Source organism: Pelmatolapia mariae, linkage group LG13, assembly GCF_036321145.2.
Source record: "Pelmatolapia mariae isolate MD_Pm_ZW linkage group LG13, Pm_UMD_F_2, whole genome shotgun sequence".
NCBI lineage: Eukaryota > Metazoa > Chordata > Actinopteri > Cichliformes > Cichlidae > Pelmatolapia > Pelmatolapia mariae.
The window spans coordinates 11,981,331-12,006,687 of NC_086238.1; the positions used below are offsets into that span (position 1 = coordinate 11,981,331).

A 25,357-nucleotide genomic window follows, 5' to 3' on the forward strand; every position below is an offset into this window, starting at 1 on the left:
CAGTTTCTCACTTTGTGCCAGTAAAGATGGACTCTTGCCACCAGATCCATGGAGGTACATTGGTTTCCATAGTTACATCATACTGGTTTAAAAGCAACCTTTTAAGAAAAGCATTAGTTCTTCATGTGTGTTTAAGCTATTTCCAGCACCAGCGTAGCTGAGCAAATTCCCTGCCCTTCTTTTTCTTAATGCACTGCAAAAACATGTGGAACCACAGTCCTCCTATTGGAGCAAGCTGTACCACTTGATAGCCATCTTGAAATGCCCCCACGCACATATGTGGATAGTGATTTTGATGCATTGTTTAAATAAACTTCAGCATAAACTGGGGCATAATAATTGCATGTAAACAAGCACCAGTCAAATCTGCAAAAAAAAAATGCTTAAAAGGTCTGCACCTTAATTCAAAAATTAGTGTTTTTAAAAACATCTACCACCAAGTTTCTATTTGTGTGTCTCTCATAATGTTTCTTGCGGAAGTACTGATTTCCAAAGGGCCATGTACTTTTGATTTGCTTGACCTTTCAAAGGTAGAGGTTAAAGTCTGCTATCAAGCTGGAACAGAAAGCAATTCAATCTCTTGCTCAAGGTGACACTTCAGGCCAAACTGAACTCAGACAATATCGAACTGTTATTGAAGCTCCAAAGTTACTCTATTGTTTCTCTATTGGGGGAAAATGGATGTACCTTCAAATCATGTATATAAACAACAAAGTAAGCAAATGATTCACTAACTACAGAATGAACTGAGTGAGTGCAGGGTTTGTACTAGTGCACAAACCCTGCTCAATTTAGTTGCCAGCTATGTTTCCAGTGCTGTAGTTAGTGAGAAAAACGTACTGTCCAATCACTACAACAGACAGAAAGACAGACAGATAGATATGGATAGATAGATAGATACTTGGGGAAATTAATTGCCCACCCCTGTGTTATAAAAAATATTGAAGTAATTAATTGAAGTAATTAATAATACAATAAATTCAGAGTAAAGTCATATTATAAGACTGCACAGGCTACTAGGTGATATCAATATGTATAACATAACGTAACAAAATAAGACGAAACAAGTACAATAACTAAAGTTACAGTTCTTACAAGTGTTTAAAACTATATGCATAGCATATTATTATGGAAGCTTCACAGTCCTGGAAAATTGTTTCCAAATTTCGACTTAATAACTCGAAATTCGAAGTTACTTTCTCAGAAGTTTGAGTTAGTAACCCAAAATTGTACTTTCCGTTTCCATAGACATAAGCAGTACGTATCACAGTTTTTGTGTTTGTGTGTTCCAGCTTTCACATTCAACACATTCTAATAAGTTAAATTAAGTGCTGTCAGTAATATTAAAGAAGAGTTTCCAAACGTATGTACCGGATCTCCTCACCATTTCTTGTACTATATGTATCGCTTTTGCTCGCTCACGATCTTTGCAGCCGTGGCTCCTCCTCTTATGCAAAACTGTCCGAGTATCCGGAAATTAACAATCCCGTGATGTCAGGGGAGCGCTAGCATAGCAGTGGAATGAGTAGAGCGCCTCTCTCGATTAAAACTTACTCAGAGGTCAGTTTTAGCGAACTGTTTGCCGTCATTGTCGTCGATAGACATGGCGTTACCGGGGGCGACGGCTGTCGAAGGACGTCTGTTCACGCACGGACCTTGAGGATGAAGATTAACGGGATGCCATTCAGTTAGCTACTCTGGACCCCGATTATGTGCCACAGAAGCTAGCAGGCTAGTTAATACGCTGTGGCAAAGTATTTACGGGCAGCTGCTCGGTGTGGAAACGGAGAAATATGGCGGGGTTGGTGTTGAAGCAGCTGTCAGATTTCGGGGACTTTTCTCATGGTAAAGAGCTGACAGAGATACTCAGTCTGAATAACAACGAGCAGATAAACAGTGTTCGCATGAGCCCAGATGGACGTCACATCCATGTCGTCCTCCGCAAGCCTAAGGTCAGTCTTGTGACTTTTGACAAGTATGAAAGACCCCAGCTGGCTCCTAACCAGAAGAAACTGGATTTGTGCGTAAACGTGCCCATTGTGGATATTTTCTATCTGGAGCATCACGGCGGCAGCAGCAGCGGTGCAGCAGTAGTGGCAGTGGTTTATGAAAGTGGGAAAGTTGAGTTTTGGAAATTCCAGGAGTGCAAGTCTGGCTGGCATCTCTTGCAGACATCACAGTTGTGCAACAGTCCCCGGGCTAAAGTGGTATCTGTCTGTGCTTGCTCTAATCTTATCATCTGGTGCGAGGAGCGGCCGCCGTCAGAAAGCTCCCCTGTCCTCAGCGCCACAAGGAATAAGTTAAGATACTGTGTTTGCAGACGTGACTTTGAGGTGAACGAGACGGCTGTCAGCTTGGGAGGGGTGAAAATCGCCCTCCACAATAATCCTGACTTTACTGTGGTCAGCTCAGGGGAATATGTGCACCTTCTTCCTGACTTGAAGTCGAAGCCGCTGTTGAACATCTCCAAATTCTTCCTCTCCTGGTCCCCTCGCTATGACTCCTTTACAGTCAGCACCACATGTAAAAACACCCCCCTTAAAAAGCTTTCAGCTAAAGAGTCTGACTTTATGAAGCTGGTAATCGATTGCTTAGGATATTTGTCTCCTCTTGAACCACCTGAGATCTGCAGCTTCTCACCCACAGCCTGTGGAGGCCTCCTCCTGCTGCTCAGCACAGGCTGGCTCTGTCTCCTGCAGAAAGACGGGGTCCTGCGGCAAGTATACAAACTAGAAGACAACTGTTTGGTAAATTACAACACTCACACTAACCTTGGTATGTATGAGGACACCCTGGCACTAATTATGGGGCAAAACCTGCATCTGATAGACTTGAACTGTGGCAGAGAGCTGGAAAAGATTGTGCTGATGAGTGAAGCATTATTATATACAAACAGGGCAGATATGTGTACACCTCACCTGCTCTCAGAAACTGGACTTTTTGTAGTGGTGAGCAGGGGGACAGACTCCAGAGACTGCAGCTTCAGAATAAAGTCTCCGGGTTTCAGTACAGTGGAGAGTATTCATCCTGGAGCCCTCCTGGTAGAAGCTGTTTTTGAAGAGGCCTGTAAATACTACCAGCAGAGGAGCCTGAGCAGCACCCCGCTCACCGTGGACTCGCTGAAGAAAGGGGGGAGATTCCAGGCTCCCATCTCTTTAGCCTCCATCCTCTTCAGCTACCTCAGCGCAGGCTTCAAGCAAAAGGGAGCACAGCTGTCCCAGAATGGAGGAGGTGGATGTATCACAGGGCAAGACAAACTAATGGGTTCTCTTGAGGCCGAGCTCAAGGCTCTGGTTTCACTGGAGGAAGTGAAGGGGACTTTAGTGAGGGGTAGTGTTAAAGAGGTGGAGGCAGTGTGTGAGAGTCTAGTTGAGAAAGAAGTCTTGAGGCTTCTGTCGTCTCCTGAGCTGGATAAAGAGGCTCTGCTGTACCTCAACTCCATCTTCAGCATCTTTCCCTCCGAGGGTTGGAAGGCGGTGCAGTCTGCTCTGCAGCTACACTACAACGGTGAGGGATTTCTGTCCAGCAGAGCTCCCCCTGATATGTGGAAAACTGTTCTCAGTGCTGGTCTGTCATCCAGCCCTGTAGCCTCCCTGTCATTAACCAATGGGGGACCAAAACACAATCACAGCCTTAAGGTTGATTACTTTACAAACTGTAAAGCAAAATCTACAAGCTCCACTTCCTCAGCTGCCTTGCCTGTATTTGAGCTCCTCTGCAGGTCAGTTTTTCATTTCCAGCCCAGCTGGCTGCCCAGATTCCTCGAGCTCGCCCAGAAGGAGCAGGGCTCGACAGGGTTGGGTCTGGGCCTGGCGGCTTCCTCTTGGAGTTTTTCCAGTGGGAGAGGAGGGGACTGCAATGAAAGCAACGTGCCACTATATAAACGAGCACTGTGCCTTCTGTCCAGCTTAAACCCAGACAGAGACCAGCAGCAGGACCTAGAGGTGGAGCTGCTGCTGGTGAGTGGGCGACCCAACGCAATCCTACAGGCTCTGCGGATCCTCATGAGCAAGAAGCAGTGGTATCGGGTCACCCAGGTGGCCCAGAAGTGCTGTAAACAGAGTCCGCTGCTCAACAAGGAGATTTTCACTATTTTGTTGTGCGAGGTGGCCCATCACAGAGACCTGGATCCCTACCTGGACTTGCTGTGGACACTTTGCCCCGAGGATTTCACCGTCACCACCATTCTGAACTTGGTCCTGAAAAACCTCCCCTCTCCCAACACTCCCTCCCACTCCTCTTCTTTCCTGGCATCCAGTTCAACCTCTTCTACTCCTGCTCCTTTCACAGACCCCCACAGCACTCAGTTGACTGTAGGACTATTGAAACCACTGCTGAGAAAAGTGTTGCAGAGGGAGACCAAGCCTAGCCAGCGCTACGTGGACATCCTCCAGTCACCGTCTTTCCCCCCTCCTGCACTGCCTCGCCAGCCCACTGAGCAGGGCGGCAGTGTCACAGACCCTAGTGCAGACTCTGATCTGTGCAACAACATCACCCCAGCTCTTCTTGCAGAAACCCCTGAACAGCAGACCTGCACACAAACAGCTATTCAAAGGCAGAGGGTGGCTCTAACTGCTAACACAGTCTGAAGAAGAATGAATGAAGAACAAAAACTGTCTTTATACTCCCTTCAACACATAATCTGACCAAAGCGTAAATCAGAGTGTGATGACAATCATATTATAAAACAGAATAATATCAGAATGTTACAGGTACTATCACTGTAATGCAGGTAGTATCGTATTTGATTGTATTTCTTGTTTTGTTTTGTTTTTAAACTGTTGAAATGTGACTACTAGAAAATATTAAATGACTACTGAAGATCCTACCAGTGTAATAACTGCAGGTAAATTTAAGTGTTTAAATGGGGATGCACAGATCCGATACACCGGACCATTAACTGACACAAAAGGCTGGATCGGGCATCTGCGGCAAAGATTTCAGATCAGTGTATATCTCAGTTTATTTCTGTGCGCATGAACATTTTGCTTATTGCGGTCAATACGGTTAACGTCATCTTCACTTGGCCTGTCTGTCTCCTTCACCACACGAGCAGAGGAGAGAAAATGCAGTGGAGACTTAGACGTGAAGCTGAAATGAAACAGCTGCACATAAATTAGTTGTATACAATATTAAAATACTTATTTTTTTTCATATATTTATGTTTATTCAGCTTAGTTTCCTGAATGGCAAGAGTCCCTGTTTTTATGTCTCATTTCAGTAACTGAGGTGTTTATTTGCTTCATGTTACTTTACATATAAGTAAATGAATCCTCTGCGTGACAAGTGCAGCTTAATAATTTATCGTCGATACTCTGTATCTGCAGATATCTCAAAGAAAGAAAAGTCGGATCGGTGCATCCCTGCTCTTTCTGTGTATAAACTGTATCTACAGTGTTATTTATCTTTTCAGCCTTAACTGCACGTCGATGAGAATGTTCTTGCATTGCGTAACTTTAACCTGTATAGGAATCCTATCAAAAAGTAGCGGTGTTAACACAATATAGTATGTAAGTGCTCAGTGAAACAGAGCCGGTTATTCCTGAGCCAAAATGGCATCTGCCTCTGCCTTTATGCTCCACCCTGCTCTCAGCTTCGCACTGATTAAGTCCTGAATGCGGATGTTCTTGTATTATATCAGAACAGCAAAAACAAAAGCCACTAACTCCTGTTGTTGGGTTTTATATAAAGGTGTGTTCCCTTTTTTAAAAATACAGCTTGGCTAATTATAGCCGAGTATAGCTTCCTTTTACTTGCTCAAGTGCGTTTATGCAGTGAGTAATCTAATAGTCTGAATTCAGACAAGCTGACCTTTGTGGGTTGTTTTAAGCTAGGTATGGTTTGGCAGAGCAGGGAAGAAGGAAGGAGGTCAGGGCTTCTTTTACTGGTTTTTAATTTCACATTTATGCTGATGGCTTCTGTTTGGTTTTAAGTGACTCAAATAGTGTAATATCTGTAAACCAAAACAATCTACGTGACTTTCTTTTGCTTCCATTTTCCATTCCTGTCATCTGTTTTTTTTGGGTCACTCTAGGCTCCATCTTGTCTCCTCTGTTCCCTCTCAGCCGACTCCTTGGACATACCAGAGTAGCCAGTAAAAGCGACTCACAGTTCAACTTTAAATTCAATTTTAGCAGTAATTCTGTTAAAATTCAAGTGCTTGTGGGACAGATTGTGACTCACACAGGCACCCTGCTGCTTGCATAAGGTCATGCATGTCCTCCTTTATGAACCCGGTGAGGGTAATGTTATTAGAGATGATAGCCCCTCGGTCTTATTGCCACTGCTGGTTATGCTCTGTCACCAGCTGCACTTTTATATGACAACAGTCAGTATTGGTTGTGCCTGTGCTTTAGGGTTTTTTCTGATTAAGTGCCATAAACAAGGGTGTATTTGTGTTCCTGTTGTGCTTAGTGCCTTCTGTTGGAGCAGCCTATTAAGCTTGTTATAGTCAAAGTTAAGTCTCTGTCCATAATATTTCACTCTTCTGCTTATTTATTATGTACCAATCTTTGGAAGACTACTAAAATGATAAACCAAGGTCCTGTTTGTGTGAGGTTTTGAGAAAGTCAGACATGTCTTAGGTATTCAGACATACACATTTTTAAACTTTAATCAGCTCTTGGGGCGAAAGGGCGACTGCCCCTAACCCCTAACAGCTTCCTGATTTCTTTCTCAAGTCCATTTAATCTAGCGACAGTCATTCCAGGCTCTGCACACCCAACAGACGTGTTAAAGCGTGCACAGCTCATCTAACAGATGTGTTTCGACTCGTCTCAGATTCACTGGGAACTCCCTGACTTCCCCATAGAGGCCACTGAGCCTAACGTCACGACTGTTTCTGATGTTAATATTCACTCGCCTTAACCTTTGCTTCAGGTTGCTGTTGGCTCCTCCTGCACTTGCTTAACAAAATTTCACATCCACGTGACAACTTTGTACTTTTGGTGATGCTAATTTTTAGGCAGTATTTGTTGAAGAATGTGTAAGTATTTATGAAAAGATGCTGTATGCTATTAAACTGAAGATAAAACATGAATTTGCCGTCCAGAGTTTTATGTGTAATTTCCTGCTCATTTGCATTTTAATAATACGGTTTCTTTTAAGAGCCTCGCGAGACGTGCCGCTTGTAACGTGCAGTGTTGTTGACGTTGGAGTTTTGATTGCACTTTGGTATCTTGTAAAAGTTTTGATTTGTTGTTTTGTTTTAGATTAAGCCATACTGCTACAGAGCTCCGTGATGAATAGGGAAGTGATAGACAGCAGGCGGTTAACAATTTGTGTGTCTGTCAGGTCATTTTAATGCACTTTCCAAAACATGTCATTGGTATCTGCCTGCCATATAGTGCAATATAGTGATTAAAGTAGTTCTGGTTTGTCTAGATCTGTTGGCATATTCCTTTTACTCTTGTGCAGAGTTAACTCAACATGCCATATGGTCTTGTGATCTTGTGAGACGCTGCTTTGCAAGTTAGCTACACAACAGACAATTGAAATGTCAAGACCAGTATGTCCTTACATGTTTTTGGTTGTTTTTTTTGTTTGTTTTTTTACCTGTATTTACAGTTTAACCCAGCCTGAAAAACAGACGGTGTACACACAGTTATTTGATCATTCATTTGATCCACTGCCCCATTACAGAGTTTCACCGTATCCCTTTTCGTCCATGGCAAATCCACTTACAGCTGCACATGTGTGTGTGTGGTACAGAGGAAGTATTTAGGTGTGTAAATATGCTGAAATATTTCCACATTCAAGGCCTGCAAGAGGAATGTTTGTTCCGTTTAAGCATTCTGAATAGAGACAAACCATTTACAGTGCTTGCAAAAAGCAAAGGGAGGACGCAGAGTGCATGTGTGTCCCTCACAGCAAATAGGTGGTTTCCGCATGAGGATGTGAAGGTAAAAAAAAAGTGCTAAAGATGCAGAGGGTAATAGGAGTCAAAACAGTGGAGAGGGAGGTGCAGAAGCCTGCATAATATGATACCTACCATCCCTCGGCCAATTATTTCCCTCCTCCTGTCTTTCTCCTTCACTTTGTGTCACTTTTTTTCATCTAATTGATTTTTGCTGACTCCACCGTCTCTTATTACAAGGTGCCAGTGCTGTAATGCCATCGATTCACTTGTTCTAATTATAGATGGCATCCTGTAAACTATAATTCATCTAAACAGATGCTGGCAGGCTCTCCCTGCTGTTCTGTCCTTTGCTTGCCTTTGAGCAGCTGACTGCATCCTGCAGAGCAACTAAAGTGAATGCATCAGTAGAGGGATGGCCACATTAGAGCACATTTTAAAACATTTCACAATCAGAAGTACGCAGGGAGTAAAATGTTTTTGATCATTTTCAAACCTTTTAGCAGGTGATAAAGGTAGCTATCCACTTTGACATAGCGCAGAGACCTAGAAACTGGAGTGAGTGTAAATGCTGAGCTCTTAGTTTTTAGTTATAACCTGTACACTGATTTCATTATTTGAAAGTTTGAGCAGTGAAAAAAATGTTCATATTTATCATCCTTATCTCTGAAACACAGTGAGCAAGTCAGGAACCTTAGCGTCCATCATTCTGGACAGTGATGCCACTTTTCATAAACCAATTTAGAGATATTGGTCCATTTGTTCATATCAAGAAGGTGAAATTATAGCAACGCTCTATTTGCAGGACTCAAATCATCAGTAGGACATCTTCAGCTTATTCAAAATGCAGCAGCCAGAATCCTTACAGGTACATGGAAACCTGACCACATTACCTCAGTATTGAAGGCATTTCACTGGCTCTCAGTGCAATATAGAATCACCTTTAAGACCTCTCGGGTCATCAGGTTCAGATCTTGTAACTGTTCTCACTTCGCATCTCAGTCTGCTGAGCGTGCTTTCAGTTACTGTGGAGCTGTCTGCCTGCTGATCTGAGATCAGTTACATCTGTGCATACGTTCAAAACCAGACTTAAAACCTTTTTGTTCTCACAGGCCTACAGGTAATGGGTGTTGTTTTGTTTTCACTGCCTTTAGGTATTGTAAACCTACAGTTTTTATGTCCTAAGTTTTCATGTAATGAAATGTCTGTGTTAGCCCTTTGAGAGAGTGGTGACCTGTGTAGGGTGTGGTAGCTGGGATACCACACCACCTGCGACCATGAATTTGATAAGCAGAAGAGGATGGATGGTTTTGACTATAAGGCTTGCAAATTCAAAACCCATCCCTTTACCATTTCAAATTAGGCTTCCGTGTAAGGCTTCAACAGCACCTGCAAGCTAACAAGTTTGTGGATGAAACCCTGGGTAGAAGGAGACAAAGGTCTGTGTATCTGCCATTAACCAATTCCTGGTTCTCAGAGAACATGATTTGCATCATCATTTTCATATTTGAATTCATGTATAGCAGACATAAGGCGCTAAAGACGGGAATGCGTCAGAAAATATCTATACTAAAAGAGGTATGCAGCTGCACAAGCATTTGTTTCTTTTAATTCAAGGTTAAAGTTTGAAATTGATTTAACAGTGCTGTGAAAAAAGTATTTTCCCTCTTTGTGTTTTTTTTTTTTTTTTTTTGGGGGGGGGGGGGGGGGGGGGGTGCATAATCATCCATTTTTGACATTAAACATTTTACACAATTAAGGGAAATGGTTATCCAAACCTAACTGTCCCTGTGTGAAAAAGTCATTGCCCCCTAAACTTAACATCTTGGCACGAATAACTACAATCAAGCATTTGCAGTATCTGCAGATGATTCCTTACTTCTCATGGAACAGAACTGAAGCCTTCCAAAATTCACCTTTTCTCATCAGTCCACAGGATATTTTGTTACAAAAGTCTTGAGGATAATCAGGATGTTTTCGGCAAATGTGAGATGTACCTTCATGTTAAACTGAGGCCTGCAGTTGTTTAGATGCTGCTCTGAGTTCTTTCGTGACCTCCTGGATGAGTTGCCAATAAGCTTTTGAAGTAATTTTGGAAGGCCGGACACTCCTGGCAAGGTTCACCACTATTCCAAGTTTTCTCCATTTGGGAACACACTGTGACTTCCTGGATTCCCAAAGTCTTGGAAACAGGTTTGTAATTCTTTCAAGATCGATACATGTCAAGGACTTTGTTTCTCAGCTGTTTTTTTTTATATCTCAGCGTCATGTGTTACATTTTGTATATCATTTAGCCTTTTTACTTTGTGATTATAGTTAGTGACATTGCACTTAGCTTCCAAAAAAATGTGGTTAATGACAGTCAATCTGTGATTTCACATGAGAGGCATTTAAGTTTTTTACACAAGGCCAGGCAGGTTTGAATAGCTTCTTTCCCCTAATGAATGAAATCCTCGTTTATAACTGCATTTTCTATTTACTCCAGTTATTTTTGGTTAATATTAGATTTTGTTTGATCTGAAACATATAAGTGTGGCAAATATGCAAAGAAAAAAGAAGAAAGAAAACAGGAAGGGGCCAATATTCTCATTTTCCACATGCCCTTTAGATGAACTAAGTTTGACACCCATACAGTGTTGCTGTAATATTTCCTGTTGCTTGGTGTTACTTCATTGCAGTCACACTGTTTCACTCCCCTAAACCTCAGTCCAGGTGCCAAAAAAACTTCCTGTTCTTAAAAAAAGCCTCAATCGAGCAGTTTCTAACATCTTCAAATGAAAGTTAAACCATAGCATTTTAGTTTTCAGGAAATTAAAACCAGTTTCACTAATGGTAATCCATCCTGTGTCACACGAGTGAGTAGATGTCTGCAAATGGTCACAAGACACACCAGTCATCAACCTAAATAATCCATAATGCTATATAATCAGTGGGTCTGTGTAAATATGATCAGATCATATCATCTGTTGTTTGTTTTTTAACTGTTTGTGAAGAGAGTCAAATAAGTCAGCATAAACATAAAGACCAGTAAAAAAAAGAAAAGAAAAGAAAACTTGTTAAACTAGCAGTTTATAGAAATATTACCTATGGTTTAATCGTGTTTGAGAAGAACAGATGATATAAAGTGCTGTGTAGCAACAGTATCGATTACAAATCCATAAATCTACATCTATCTATAAATCAGCACAAATTCAAAACATCTCTCAAAATCAGTTTACAGCAACATAATGCTAACAAAACAAAAATGTAGTGGTTCTGTGTAGTTAGCAAAAAAATAAGTGTTGTGGTTTTAATTTTCAGCATTAGTTCAGTTACAATTAATAACTGAGTTAGAAATGATTAGGCACACGTTAGAGTCACATTCATTGAGCAAACGGCACACCAGCATTCATGCAAATGTATAAAGCAGCTCTGTTCACATATGAAATGCATATGAAACCTGTATAAAAACTTGAAAAACATATAAAAACTCTAATTGTAATACAGGACTTTAAATTTTCTATGATAAAAACAATCCCTGCAGCTTCCCTTATGCCCTGTGTACCCCTGAGTTATTTTAAAGATGTCGTGTGAAACATTATTGTATATGCAGTGTAGGACATTTCATAAGTTGCTTTTGAGTTTCCACCTTGTGGTAAAAACTGGATTTTTTTTAAAGTATGTAACCTTTTTCAGACTTTTCATCAGAGTGACAATATGCCACATCTGTGCCGGAGTGCACCATATGTTTTTAGTTTGTAAAGCAAAGCAATGTTTGCATCTGCAGTCTTTTAAAGCAGCTCTGCGAGAATGGCATCTTTCTCACTGTTTCATCTTAGCCCGCGGGATGTGGTTCACGGTAATGTGGTTTCTGAAAAGAGACATGAAGAGTCAAAGTCAGACGCATACAACCGCCATTAAATTAATCTGTCACGTCATTTTGACCCATGCATTTTCATAGCTTTTTTTTTTCTTACTCAAAGAAATCTGATTCCTTCATTCTCCTGTAGTATTTGGCCAACTTGATAGAAAAGATGATGCCGGGGATGAAGAACATTATGCACCATCCCAAACTGAACCAGAAGGCATTCTGAAGAGAGAACAGACAGCTTAAGACCATGCAGGCTTCATACAAATATAAACAAAAACAGCAAATGAAAGTTTAGCTATTTATGTTAAATTTATATTCCTCTTCAGGGTGTATTTTGCTAGGTGGAAGATGTGATCCTCACCAGAGATTCCACCATGTATGCGCAGACAATGACATCAACAGAGTCTAAAGCTCCTGCCACCGGCCCACAGCGGCCCACCTGCTGCATGATCTGAGGGAAGATTGCATACAGATTACTAACACTAGAAAAGGTAAGCTCCGGCACCTGTACAAGCACAGGGCATTTATTTCAACAAGTACAGGCAAAGATTGAGTTAGACTTTACCATGAGTTTGGCCCAGTCAGTGTAAGCAATGAAGTAATGCAGCTGACAGTCCAGAAATGTTTTGCTTTCCTAGGTGGGCACAAAAAAATGGGGTCAATTCCTCGTGTTTTCTCCCTTCTTTACACTGACAGGTGATGAGGAATCAGTGAAATGCCAAAATGCCAAATTATCTCAGCAAACAAAATCCTTTTAAAAGCTCTGAAGATGACCATATATTACTGCATTAGGATTATGATGACGTATGACGCGTGTAAAGGTGTAAACAGTGCATTTTATTCAATTTAGTCAATTTAACGTGCTTAACATATTACATTAAATAATTAGAGGTTAAGTTTGATGAACATCCACTATTTCCTGATACAGTTTTGAAAATAACATAGTATAACACTGATTTACAGTCAGTCCTGCTCCCGTAAATACTTATGAGATCATCAAATATGTATCATACTGTGATGGAAATAGCCCTGAACAGGTTTTTTTTCTTCAGTTTTTGTCCTCAGTGCAGAAGAGCAGACTTTAAACTGACTGCGACAGGCAGTTTAAGGAAGTCAGCTGATATTTACAGATAATACATGATAATTATAACAGTGTCAGCCTTATCTCTTAAACTGAAGGGCAGTGTCGATGATTAACGACACTGAGATATAAGTGGAGGATGATTAAAGTTGATGGATTTAATGCAGAGTGGGTCTGTTTGTTCCACTTTCTTGTGGCACTCAGGTAGGAAGCAAATGTGTTTTCTCCAGGTTTAGTTTGGGCCATTGTTTTAAACCTTCTTCTATGACACAGTGAAGGCAAACGTTTTTGTTTTTAAGGCTCCTAAGACAACTTTCACATGACAAAAGACGGCGCTTAGAAATAATCTTCAAGGCAACGAGGTGCTATGTCCACCCTAACCCTGGTTGTGGAACTAGTAAGCACATTGCTTCCACTACAAGCAGCACATCAATACTCACTGCACCTTCTCCCCCCTGTTGCCAGTGGCTAAATAACTGACCGACCACATGGAGCACTTTTCTTCCCGCTCATGTGACTCGTGCCTCTACTCACATTCTTTACAATCTGAGTTGCATTTGTGTTGAGAAAGTCTTGTGCTGCTTGCACATTGCTCAGCACCTCCCCCACCGTTCCCTGAAAGAGCCAGAAAGGCAAGCATGAGAAAAAATAAATACATGAAAAATACATTTAAAACAAATAAGAGGATGAGAATGAAAAAATAGAGAGAATGAGTTCTGCGTTTGACTGCTCAGGGCATACTCACACTGACTTTGTCTGTAGTGGTTTGAAGGCCCTTGAGGCTTGAATTCACATTTGTCTATGGGCAAAAGCAGTCGATTTCTCTTTTTAAATTCCGATAACCAACAAAAGAATAAAACAACTCCCAGAATAAGGAGATAAAGTGAGAAAGAAAGGAAGGAAGGACAGAACTTACCAGCTGTGGCTTGATATTTGTGTCTATGTCAACCTGGATCATCCTGACAATATTAGCCTCATTGCTGAGTTGTTGTGTAATATTAGGATCAGGCTACAAACAGGCCAGAAGGTTGGTTTGATTAGCACATAAATTGAAGTCACATTAGTTTGTAGTAAAGTGTAAAAGATTCCACTCACTTGATTATTAGCTAAAATATCAAGCTCATCTGCTGTTGTATTCAGATTGATGCTGGAAATGGCGTTCATCTGAGGGAGATAAGTAATAAGTGCCGGATTACTTTAACATGTACACACGCAATCATCTAATGACAGTTAATGATCCACACAACAAAAGGCCTACCTGCTGCATGATAGCAGTGAAATCAAAATTTTTAGCTTCAGTGGAGATATCTTGCAATTGGTTTTTAATGTCATCGCTCAGAAAAGTGACCGAGGGCAGAGAGATATTTGTTTTCTCAAAGTCCTGTTGGACACTTCCCGTGTACTGCGGGTGACCAGGGAGAGAGAAAAAATGTATGTATTTCATCATTTTGATCCAGTCAGCATGAGAAAACAATCTGGTATGCTTAATTCACATAGGGTTGTTTTCATTTGTTTGAAAGGGTGGCAAGGAAGCTCACTTTTGACACATTTAGCAGGTTGCCAAGGTCTATGATTTGGGACAAATTGAGTGCTGTCCACAGAGCCTGGTTTTCCTCACAGTTTCTGAAAAAAAAAAAAACAAATGCATCAAGTGTAACTTTTTCATACAGTTGCTAATCAGAATGAAAGTTTTAAAGAAGCACATTTGAATTCATTTTCCTAAACAGATAGATATGTTTGAGGGACCGGGCTAAATGTGTAGTACTGCCAACGACACATTATTTTGACTCTGTGCACAACTACTGTGGATTTTAAATAAAATGGTCAATATGTGATTGAAGCGCCACAGGGTTTTAAAAACTATTGTGCCTTAAGTTTTCATGAATTACGCCCATTTTAACACACAGTTTCCCATTTTGAGTCACGGTGCTATTACGACTGGAACAGATTATTTTCTGATACCTCACATTTTCTGGAGTAGGAGCTGAGTACTTTTTAGAACAGCATCAATAACATTAGTGTCACTGACTCACTGTCATAAGGCTCTTATGTAGTCTGTGATTTTAAGTGCACAGACTCTAACTCTGATATTATGACATTAGAAGGAAATTTACTGTATTTCAAAATTTTGCTTATTGTGCATTATTCATACATCCCAAAGTTTTTCTCAAGATCCACAGTTTGCAGTTTTTACTGACTCCAATCATTTCATAATGTTTTTTTTTAACTCTATTGCTTAAGCATTTTTTAAAAACTACATGGAACATGTATATCTGGCATTACATACCTATAGATATCAGAGATACTGATGTTGAGTTTCATTCCTGAAGACGAAGCTATTTGCGGCAATGGAATCAAGCCAGAACTATCAACTGACTGTGAACAGAAGAGAAGAGCATATGTATGTATGTAGATAGATAGATAGATAGATAGATAGATAGATAGATAGATAGATAGATAGATAGATAGATAGATAGATAGATAGATAGATAGATAGATAGATAGATAGATAGATAGATAGATAGGCCCATGTCAGTGTACATGTATCTGTAGGTACATGTGTGAGTGTATATCACTACCTTTAGCAGTTGTCCATTGTTCCAAGATCGGCAGACCAGTGAGTAAACATTTCCACCCACCAAGAAAAGTATCAGCACTGCAATCATGAACAGCCAGGAGAAGAGGAAGCTGAAACCTGCACTCCTGCAAATACATCCAGGTCAGACGTCAGAGAAGAACCAGGCCTCTGGGCATGAAACCAGCATTCAAAGCCAGTACTCACATCATGAGGAAGATGCCTCCACAGTTCGCTGTGCAGGAGCGCTTCATAGGGTCTTCTTTTGGTTTCAGACCCAGAGGGCCCAGGACCAAACCCAGGACGTTGCACACCACAACCAGAAGGACCACACAGCATAGGGTCACACACACGCTCCATCTGAAGAAGTATGCACACACGATGACTGAGTTGTGGATATTTCTGCCACTGATCACACAGCAAGTTTGCACTTCCGGGGTTCTTACCTGATAAACTCGGCGTTGTTGATTTGTGGCAAGACCTTCTGGATGTCAGTTTGTGTCTTGTTCAGTGTCCCAGACATCTCCGTCAGCGCAGATAAAGGGAAGTCATTTTTAAACTGACTGATTTGTGTTTTTATGCTGTCCAGCTGTTTGATGCTGCCTAATGAAACACACAAGCTCAGTAACGCACACAAACACATGCAGTACACATATTTAGAAAATGAAGTTAGTTCAGAAAGTTTGTTACAACAGCTGCAGAATTTACTCACTTTGAACTATATTGTTGGTTTCATTGGTCACCGTCTGGGGGATGTTTTTGAAATACTCCTCCACCTGAGTTATCATGTAAATAGTTTAAATATATTGATAATATGCATCCATTAAAAATAATATGAATATTGAATTTGCCTTTCTTTCAGTGAAAAAGTCTATCTTCAATACTATATCAGAACAAAATCCTCATAACTACAGTCTTTGCATGTGCTTGCATGTGAAGATCTATTGTCTGTATAAAGGCACCCTCTGGCTTCTTTTCCTTTTGTGCACAATATATGAAACACTCAGCTGAGCAAATGCCCCAAATTTTTGTTTCTATTGGTCACGCAAATGTACATCATCACAGCACCCCAGCACTGCCCTTTGCTCAATGCAACAGCAAGTCTTTCATTGCATGGCGCAAACCATAGGAAATAATAGGCATAACAATGCATCTGAAGGCCCCTTTATCCTATTTCACTGTTTCAAGACTCCCTTGTGAGCCTTCAAAGACCAGACAATACCTGTTTCTATGAGAGCCAGAGACAGTGTGCTGGGAACACCAACATTTCTCATGAGAAAAAACAGATGTGTTCTCTGAGGCTGTTCTGTCTGCAAATGTCACTCACCTTGTTGATTTGGGATGTGAGATTAGCTTGGTTGGCTTTATCCACTGCGGACTGAAACTCGCTCAAGCCGCGAGTCTAGAGAGAACAATGAGAAACAAACAAACAACCTGTTTTATCAGCAACAACATGTCGGACCTCAAACTAACACAAGGTGGCAGCAAACTGCAGCAAAACCAACATTTGTGTCATGGAGCAGATGGACAGAGGACAGATCAGCTGTTCAGACAAAGTCATAAATGATCATATGCCACATTGTCTCAGCCGACATCAGACAGTGTTTGATTGCATAAAATGATTCCTCCTGGTTCTTCATGATAATATATTATAAAACCCACAAACAGGGCTGATTCTTTGTCTGTAAATCAGTCGAACCTGACTCATGTTTTCCTTGAATGACATTCAGAAGCTGTTTCTTTTTTCTTTTTCTTTTTTTGCCTTTGTCATTCAGAACCAATTCATCCATTCAGAAAGAAACAACAAAACAGGAATGAGTCATCTTGTTAACACAAACTCTGTACTTACATCAATGGTGGTATCCACTGTTAGTGACTGTAGTACTTGGCTTAGTGTGGTACAGTCCTGGCATCTTGAATCGGATAAAGTCTGATTGATGCTGTTTTTCACAGCAGTGATATTGGCCTGGACGCGGTCTGCACTGGACTGCAGCTGGACCAAAGAAGAGTTCAACGTCTTCAGTTGACGGCTGGTGTTTTGAATCTCTGCTCGAATGAATCAAATACACAAATATTAGTCTCTCTGTGTGTGTTTATAAACTACATAAATATTCATCTAAGGCTGTTTTTATATGGGGGGGGGGGGGGTGGGGGGGTGTCCCTGCTACCTTCCTTTGAATTTAAAAGCTATATAAGAAGCTAAAATTCATAGGAAATTCTCACAAAAGCCAAGACAATGAACAACAGGAACATTTGTTTACCCGCCCTCTTTTTACAATCCTGCACTAAGCCTTCTCTCTGTTACTTTAAGAGTAGATGTGCTCTGTAAAGAAGTGTGTCAACAAATGATTCAGCTACTTTTGCTAAAAAGAAATGCTGAAATTCCCATAGTGAAAAGGTGGATCCTTAAAAGAGAATATTCCTGTGTCTAGACAAATATGCTAAAATTAAACAATTATAGATTAATAAACAAACACATCTAGGTTCCTTATACTATTCAGAGCCTCCGTGTCTCTGAGCTGACATCCTGGAAATGTTTTTAATACAAAGAGTCTGATAAAATAAGCTGCTGAGAACCGGAATTTCCACAGCTTAGGTTTCAGCTTTATAGGATAACCCTTCACCACTGCTGCTTGTTGAAAGCCACAAGAGATTTTGATGTAGATGCTTTAGATAAACTATAAAGGTTTCTAACAAAGAATAAGCTGACTGAGGAACACTCCAGACACTATTATATACTGTACACTGTGTCCCAAATATGATTATTTACTAGTTTTGATGCTTTTTGAACCCAAACTGTCAGCAGATCATTAGAGTTCATATGAGGGTTAGAAAGCAGTATGATTGGGAAATTCACAGCTTTTAACCTATAATCTCTGAGTCTAAAAAGTGAAGTTAATAAGGAAGTGCCTTGAGCCAGAATTCTAATGGCCAGCAGGGGGCGATGTTTCTCGTTTCAAAAAGAAGTGAGATTGTGTGAAATCATATGAGAAAACTTTCCAGTTTCCTAATTCCTTGTAAAAATGTGAGAAGTCTCACACAATATTTGATATTTTTTTTGTTCAACCAATTTAGAGTTAATAGGACAGATATTTTTTTAATTGTATGCAGGGTATGCTTTTGGCTGTGGCTCCCTTGTGACTGTCCAAGTTTCAAAATGTCAGCCTGTAAATCAGTATGTAACCATTATTATACTTTTGTGTTTCTAATTAGTTTTTATTTTGATTTCCTTTTGAATTTTTGTTTTTCACTTTCTTTAGTGTCAGTTAGTTTCCAGGGCATTTTTCTCATATTTTATTAGTTTCGGTGTTAGCTATAATCTTTTGAATTATTACTCTATGAGGGGCAAGTGTCAGGGTTAAGCTTTAGGAAAATCAATACAAGTATTACAATAAAAACCTTTTAAAAGCTTCACAGCTAGTTTTAGTTTTTAGTTTAGTTTTGGTTCACTATAGCAACCTTATATGTAACATAATTCTTTTAGCTAGTCAAAGCATTGCACTTGCACTATTATTTCTGTACTTCTGTGTCTGTTTTTTTCTTAGCTTAAAAAAAGAAACTAAAAAAGCTAAATAAGTAAATAAAGCAAATGCAAAGGTTTAGGGGAAAACTAGATAAAAGGGATGTCAAGGTGAAAAGCATTTACAGTAAACTGTACACTGTGTTTTTTGGTGGGGGTGGCTTTGTTATTGCCAATCTCATGACAGGTATGTACATATGAACTTTCATTATCACGCTGATGCAGGACTCAGCATGCAGATATGGCTCATACCTTGATCCAGAAGTTTAACGGCGCGCAACGCTCTGTGCAGGGTACCGTTGAATTTACTCTGGATCGCTGATCCCAACTGGATTCCGATGTCTAAGACATAGAAAAAAATGTTTCGAAATGGTTAAACATGTGACCAGGGTGGGAAATGTATTGCAGCAGTTTGGTTGTACAATAGTTGTTCCTCTGCTCTTTCATTGTTAGTTCCTTTTTCTTACCTTGCAGGTTTTTTTTAACCTCATCCACAGTTTTGTAGCTCTCGTCCACAACACTGTTAATTTGCTGGAAATGGAGTAAAAAACGATCTATTTCAAACTGTGTACTTAAGATATGGTTCACAACACAACAAACAGAGATGACTGATTACATTGGCTGATCATACATAGCAGCTTTTGCAAGTGACGAACAACAAACAGCCCCATTTTCCATCCAACCTTTTCCCAGTCTCTTGTAACTTCAGATAAGTATATTGACAATGTGGAAAACAGAGCCGGTATTTAATCAGTGGACTGACTTCAAAATTGAGGTCTGTTTGCATCTCACACAAAAGCTGCAGACTGATTGCAGGAGAGCAGCACTTACTGTGAATAATCCGTAACAGGAACTAACAAAACAGTTTACGGTTAGGAATAAAGTTCAAGAGCAGTTAGTCAGCCGGTACCAATAAATGCTGTCACAGTGCTGTCAATGTATTTCCACATTTCCGAAATGTTCTCTTGCCTGAGGCACAATGGTGAGGAAGGTGTTGATATTTTCAATAGAGTTTATCAGCTCCACTGGACCCTTGTCCACGCTCACTTTGAGGGCTTCGTTACTTCTGAACATGCAGACGTTCCCAGCTCTGCAAAAGATATACAGACACAAACACAATTAAATTCATGTCACCAACGTATTGTTGATCTGAGCGATGCAGTGAGCCGTGTGCATTCAAGCTGTCTTCACTGCTAATTTCAGATAACACATCATCATTACGCTGGTCAAAAACTCCCAAGAGCAGCCTACACACACTCACAAGATAATGATGGTGGTGGCGAATGCACACCAGTAGAGCGTTTTCCTGCAGCAGTGAATGGAGGATGACTGCTTCTGGTACATCTTCCCACCGCAGTTGCCACAGCAGCGGCAGCAGGCCAGGAAGAATCCAACTATGGGCATGAGGACGATGTACAGGATCCCGATGGCTATACACACCAAGAAACCCACTTCATGCACCAGGATCTGAACACGTAACATGCCCACACACATACAAATGATATGTATTAGCGTTAAGGTGTCACAAATATCAGTTTCAAAGCCAAGACGGCAGAACTGCAGCAGTTCTTTGTGGCCAGCTGTGACGTCAAATACCTGTGAGACATCAGTACACTGTGGATTTACTTTACTGTGGTGACAGTCCACAATCAAGTGGATCAAAGAGCTTTAGTACATTTAATGGACTGGAACAAAACACAAAGGGATTTTTTTGAGACAGTCTCATATAACAGCCGTCAGAGCTCTAATGACGGTGTGGCCTTTTCCATTATTATTAGCACAAAGTTCCTGTTTACAGTAAAATATGTGGAAATCATGTACACTGACTTACTTCTTTGATGGTTTCTTGATTTGGCAGCCCATGTTGGAACTCTTTGACTACCGTGACCACCAAATCTGGAAAGAAATTAAAGAGAAACAATTTTTTTTTAAGTACAGGAGTGGTCGATACAAATCTATGCTGCTGGTTTCTGTCCTAGTCATTCACATAATTTGTACAAAGGCTAGAAGGACAATATGTCTTTCGCTCTGCACAAGCGTTTATTCTTTCTCATTGTAAAAGTGGAAACCTGACACCTTGCATCTTGCGGTGACCAGGAAACCAGGCTAGCTTTCAGGAAACATTAGATTTTTTTTAAGCACACACAACTCAAAAACAACGATACAAAACCTATCATTTAATGTCTGACAGGGACAACAACAGGCACAGGTGACTGAGAACACATGTCGATCAGGAGACCAGATAAATGTTAAATGTCCTTTAGTGTGTTGAAATGAATTTGCATTTTTTTTATAAAACATTTGCCAACTGATAACCACTGGCTTAATCGTTTTTTCCTAAGTAAGAACCCTGTTCAGCATTTTATCCTTATCATAACATTATATTATTTTTTTTTTATGAAACGCTGTTTGTTTAAGCCCTGGTGACCTCATGAAGATGGAAAAATCAGCGGACTCTTTATAAATGATTAAAGTGGTCATTGTGCGAAATCTACTAAATAAACCATATCTAATACTAATACTGACAATCGTCGCTTTTAAATTGAGTCTGAACTGGTGAAAGGCAGGCTTTGTGTAAACGTGCCTTCTTTTCATAAATCAATACTACATAGAACCTATTACACAGGTTTATGGAGCAATTGGAACAGACAATAGATGTGACACACACACGTCTGAGCCAGGATACGGGACCCTACAAACAACAGAGCACATAAAGGTTAAATATTCACTCTGCAAAATGCAAGAATGCCCATTAACTTCTTACTGATTAACCAATTCCGTCATGTTTTTGTCTAGTTTCTTCGTAGCACAGAGCAGGAGTGCAGGGTAATAGTGTCTCACCTTTAACCAAACAGGGAAATTTTGCCACATGCAGAACATGAAAGCCAAAGGATTTTATTGTGATTTGAATATTTCCTGTCTGCTCTGTGCGTGTGTAGCTCGACATGTTGCTACATGAAGAAGAAGTAAGGCAGTAAGGGTCGGTGATGATACTGACCTGAAGGAAAGGCGTTTGGCTGAACTGTGTAGAGAAAGGACTGGACTATGGCTGACATAAAGCCTGTTTTTGAATTATTTTTGGCTGTATCGTGGTAGTGAGGCTGGGTAAAATTCTGTGGGGCCACATCTGCTTTACAGCTAGTCTGAGAAAGAACAGGCTGGGTCAGGCTTAGCCCGAGCAACACCACTCCTACTACTCCGCACAAGTTCCTCATGTTCCCGTATAACCCCATGTTTGCAGGTGAAAGCAGTCAGAGAAGGCAGGTCCACAGAGAGTTCAACTCATGGCGCAAGCTCTTCCTTGAAGCATCTGAAAACAACACAATGAAACTGATAAAATATGGTGCATCCGCACAAGGCAGAAAAATTAGAGACTGAAGAAGAGACGCATAAAGCCACAGACTGAGTCACACAGACAAAAAGACAACAGAACAGTTTGTTACAGCCAGGAAATGGGAAAACAAAAAAACACTGCTGGCATTTTGTAAAATGGGAAATCTGAATACAGCGCATGTAGGTCTCTGATAAGAACAGTGCCCTTTAGGCTTCTGTGTTATTCTATACTTATCGAGAGACACTCAATTGTGACCCAAAGGAGTGACCTTCATAATCACAGGAAAAGTTGGTAAAAATTAGATGAAGCCTGAATACTTTCATGGAATAGGTCCCTGCTATGTTTATAGTGTAAACACACAAATAGGTATGTGACTCACATACCTGTATCCTCGCTGTTTAACCCTAAACCATGTTTGTCATTCATAGCAGGAGACAGTAAAAAGGAATAAGCGGAATAAAAACAATTTTCAATGCATGAAACTCACATGCAACACTTGAATATGACTGTAATGTTTGTGAAGGTGGAGCTCTTTTAAGCAAATTATATTATCATGATAATACAAAGTTCTCTTTTCCCGTTCTAAAATGCGTCACTTTTATCAGTCTGCTGATATTTGCCTTACATACTGACACTCAACTGGGAAGAGTTTTAGCATGTCCTCCACGTCTAAACAGCAGCTGAGGTAAGAATGTGAACAAAGTGTTTTCAGAGTGAAGAGAGTAAAAATCATGAAGTAACAGAAGCGCAAAGAGAAGCCGAGTGTGGCAGCAGAAGACAAAGAGAGATCATTTAGATCTTGTCATTCGGAAAACATACCTTTCTTGGCTTGAGCGTTGAAGGACCGTGGAGCTGCTCTAATCTCTGGTGAATCAATAGGAGACTCTCCAGTCCCACAAAAGAAATGTGATATGCTCCAGTCTTGTTATCAAGTGGACTGTGTGCTGACTTGCAGAGACTGGCACTGAGAAGAGAGGGAGGAAAAAAATAGATTGAAGGAGGGATAAAGGGAGGGTCGACGCGTGGTGTGTCAGGGGGAAGGAGGAGTCATAAGAGGGGTAAACAAGAGATTTTACTAATTTTGTTTCCTGTATTCTCAAATGCATTTAAGGGATGTCAAGCTTGTTTGTTTTGGAAATGTTTTCTTAACATGTATAGTTGTAGTTAAATTTGTGGCATGGTTTTACATCCTAGAGAGGCGAAAAACTAAACAAAAAAACAAAATCATTTCCAAGAAAACGTGTTGAAATTCGGAAATGATTTATCACAGAAGGTCATCGTTGGCCACGCAGTTCACTCCCAATTGAATCAGTTCACATCTGCAATATGAACCGCAAGGTGTGGCTTCAACGGAGGCAAGGACACAGCCCAAACATGTAGGAGAAGATGGAAAGGACACGCTTGGGAAGAGAAAGAAAAATGACTAAAGCCTGCCAAGAAATTCTCCAAAATATTTCAACATCGAGCATATTATTGGCAGCAGCTGAAAAATTACTTTCACTTTGGTCAAAAGATACTGTGTCTTCAGTTGGTTACAAGTCAAGACGGGACAATTTTTACACAGACCCAGCAACACTTGACAACAAACTACTTACAGTTGCACAAGAAGGAAGTCCCACTACACACCTGCATGGGTAGAATTCCCCACTATGATCTTACTGTTAATGTTTTTGCATGGAAAGAATCAACAGCGTTTTCTAAAACATTTTGCAGGAAAAACATTTCCCTCTCTGTGTAACAAAGCGTGACCTTTCTGACCCTTAGAAGGAGCATTCATGGAAAGAGGAAAGGATTGTAAAATAGGAATGCATTTAATTTCCATAATGCAAACAGAATTCAAAGAGTTTCTGTCATTTTGATTTCCTTTTTAGGTAAACGTCAACAATCATTTGCTGATTGTTTATAGGTGTTTTACTATAACCTAAAATTTTAGGTTTTCTGGTTTATAACCCTGTCAGGTAGCTTCTATACAAGAAGGACATCAAGACCTTGCAGTGCTTTGACTTGCTGATTATCCTTAATGATTGTGCGCTCTTGAAATAACATCACAGGTCATGTAATTCTCGGTTAAACAAGAACTGAGAGGGCAGATTAACAACATAACAGTACTTTTTATCAATAAGGGCAACATGTTCCATTTACCAGCAAGAAGTCAGTGAATGATAAAATCCTTAAGGCAGCACTAGTGACTCATCCTGTTTATTATGTCAGTGCTCATGATCCTTCTTCTCCTTTCAGCTTATGAACATAGGGATGATTCGGTGACTAAGGTTTTTGTTAGTTCAGGATAAACTGAATGTACTTTAAAAAATTAAATATGTAATCAACACTCTCTGTTTTACCTGTTTTACAGTATCTTAAGTTTATTTTCTGCCAGTTATCAATAACAAAGACATGCACTGATCTTTAATTAATTGGTAATGTATGGGTAACTATGGCTACATATACATAATAGCCACACAGACTTTGACAGTTTCTGCCATCAGACAGCATTCATCCTTTTTATCCCTTTTTTTTTTTTTGCCAAGAAATAGTGAAGAAGTTCTTTTAAAATGGAAAAAAAAAGAGATGACTCACCTCAGGAAATGCAGCTTGGATAATCTGGCATTTATAAACTCAAAACAAGGGCTGCTGTGTCTTATTCATATTAGTCTTCACACTGTCTCAGCAAGAAAACTCAGTATGTGCACCCATTCTGCTTGTCTGTATGTTAATTTTCTTTCCAGAGGCTAGTGATTTTAAAGAGTATCTATTACCACAGAGAGATTTTACATATCTATAACCTGTGAATAAACAATAGTAGACCGCACCCACCTGCTGTTCAAATCTTCTGTTTACCAAGGGCAGACAGTCAGGAGAAAGTAGGCAAGATGGTAGGTTTGAAGGAAACAAACACATTTTGATTCTTTTTTTCTTTTTTTTTAAATTTCACACAGTGGATTAACTAAAGGGCAGCTATGTAAGATGAATAAGGATTATATTGAACTGTACATCATGCAAAAGAACTCTTCCAAAGCACAACAACAAAAACTGTAAATGAGGAAAATAAATCTTCCTTTGAGGAAGTTATTTGCTGTGGGTGATTCTCCGACATGCAATGCAGCAGGTATACAGCCCAAAAAAAAAAAAAAAAAAAAAAAAC

General features: G+C 40.2%; 2 protein-coding genes across 2 annotated transcripts; one reads left to right on the forward strand and one right to left on the reverse strand.

The window, feature by feature from the left end:
- The first annotated feature begins 1,498 nt into the window (after positions 1–1,498).
- LOC134640122 (BLOC-2 complex member HPS6) lies at positions 1,499–7,028 on the forward strand. Its single transcript, XM_063491732.1, has one exon. The coding sequence runs from the start codon at positions 1,794–1,796 to the stop codon at positions 4,587–4,589; it is 2,796 nt and encodes a 931-aa protein (XP_063347802.1). The 5' UTR covers positions 1,499–1,793; the 3' UTR covers positions 4,590–7,028.
- Positions 7,029–10,945: 3,917 nt separating this feature from the next.
- Positions 10,946–23,165, reverse strand: prom2 (prominin 2). Its single transcript, XM_063491520.1, has 24 exons — positions 23,035–23,165; positions 21,880–22,191; positions 20,713–20,777; positions 20,143–20,348; positions 19,851–19,971; positions 19,349–19,412; positions 19,134–19,223; positions 17,211–17,407; positions 16,689–16,763; positions 16,074–16,137; positions 15,808–15,964; positions 15,569–15,721; positions 15,366–15,489; positions 15,074–15,162; positions 14,325–14,409; positions 14,045–14,188; positions 13,882–13,950; positions 13,703–13,795; positions 13,532–13,585; positions 13,321–13,401; positions 12,271–12,339; positions 12,067–12,156; positions 11,812–11,924; positions 10,946–11,705 (listed from the first exon to the last, which is right to left on the reverse strand). Exons 2-24 carry the CDS (start codon positions 22,112–22,114, stop codon positions 11,657–11,659), a joined length of 2,487 nt encoding a protein of 828 aa, XP_063347590.1. The 5' UTR covers positions 22,115–22,191; positions 23,035–23,165; the 3' UTR covers positions 10,946–11,656.
- Between the last annotated feature and the right edge of the window lie 2,192 nt (positions 23,166–25,357).

Bases quoted from the DNA above. Each gene is read 5' to 3' on its own strand.
- LOC134640122 (XM_063491732.1), top strand. From the start codon at position 1,794: ATGGCGGGGTTGGTGTTGAAGCAGCTGTCAGATTTCGGGGACTTTTCT.
- prom2 (XM_063491520.1), bottom strand. From the start codon at position 22,114: ATGGGGTTATACGGGAACATGAGGAACTTGTGCGGAGTAGTAGGAGTG. The intron at 14,410-15,073 runs GTATGTAATGCC...TTTTTTTTTCAG, and splicing joins AGTATCTCTGATATCTATAG to AAACTGTGAGGAAAACCAGG. The intron at 13,402-13,531 runs GTGAGTATGCCC...TGGCTCTTTCAG, and splicing joins CCACTACAGACAAAGTCAGT to GGAACGGTGGGGGAGGTGCT.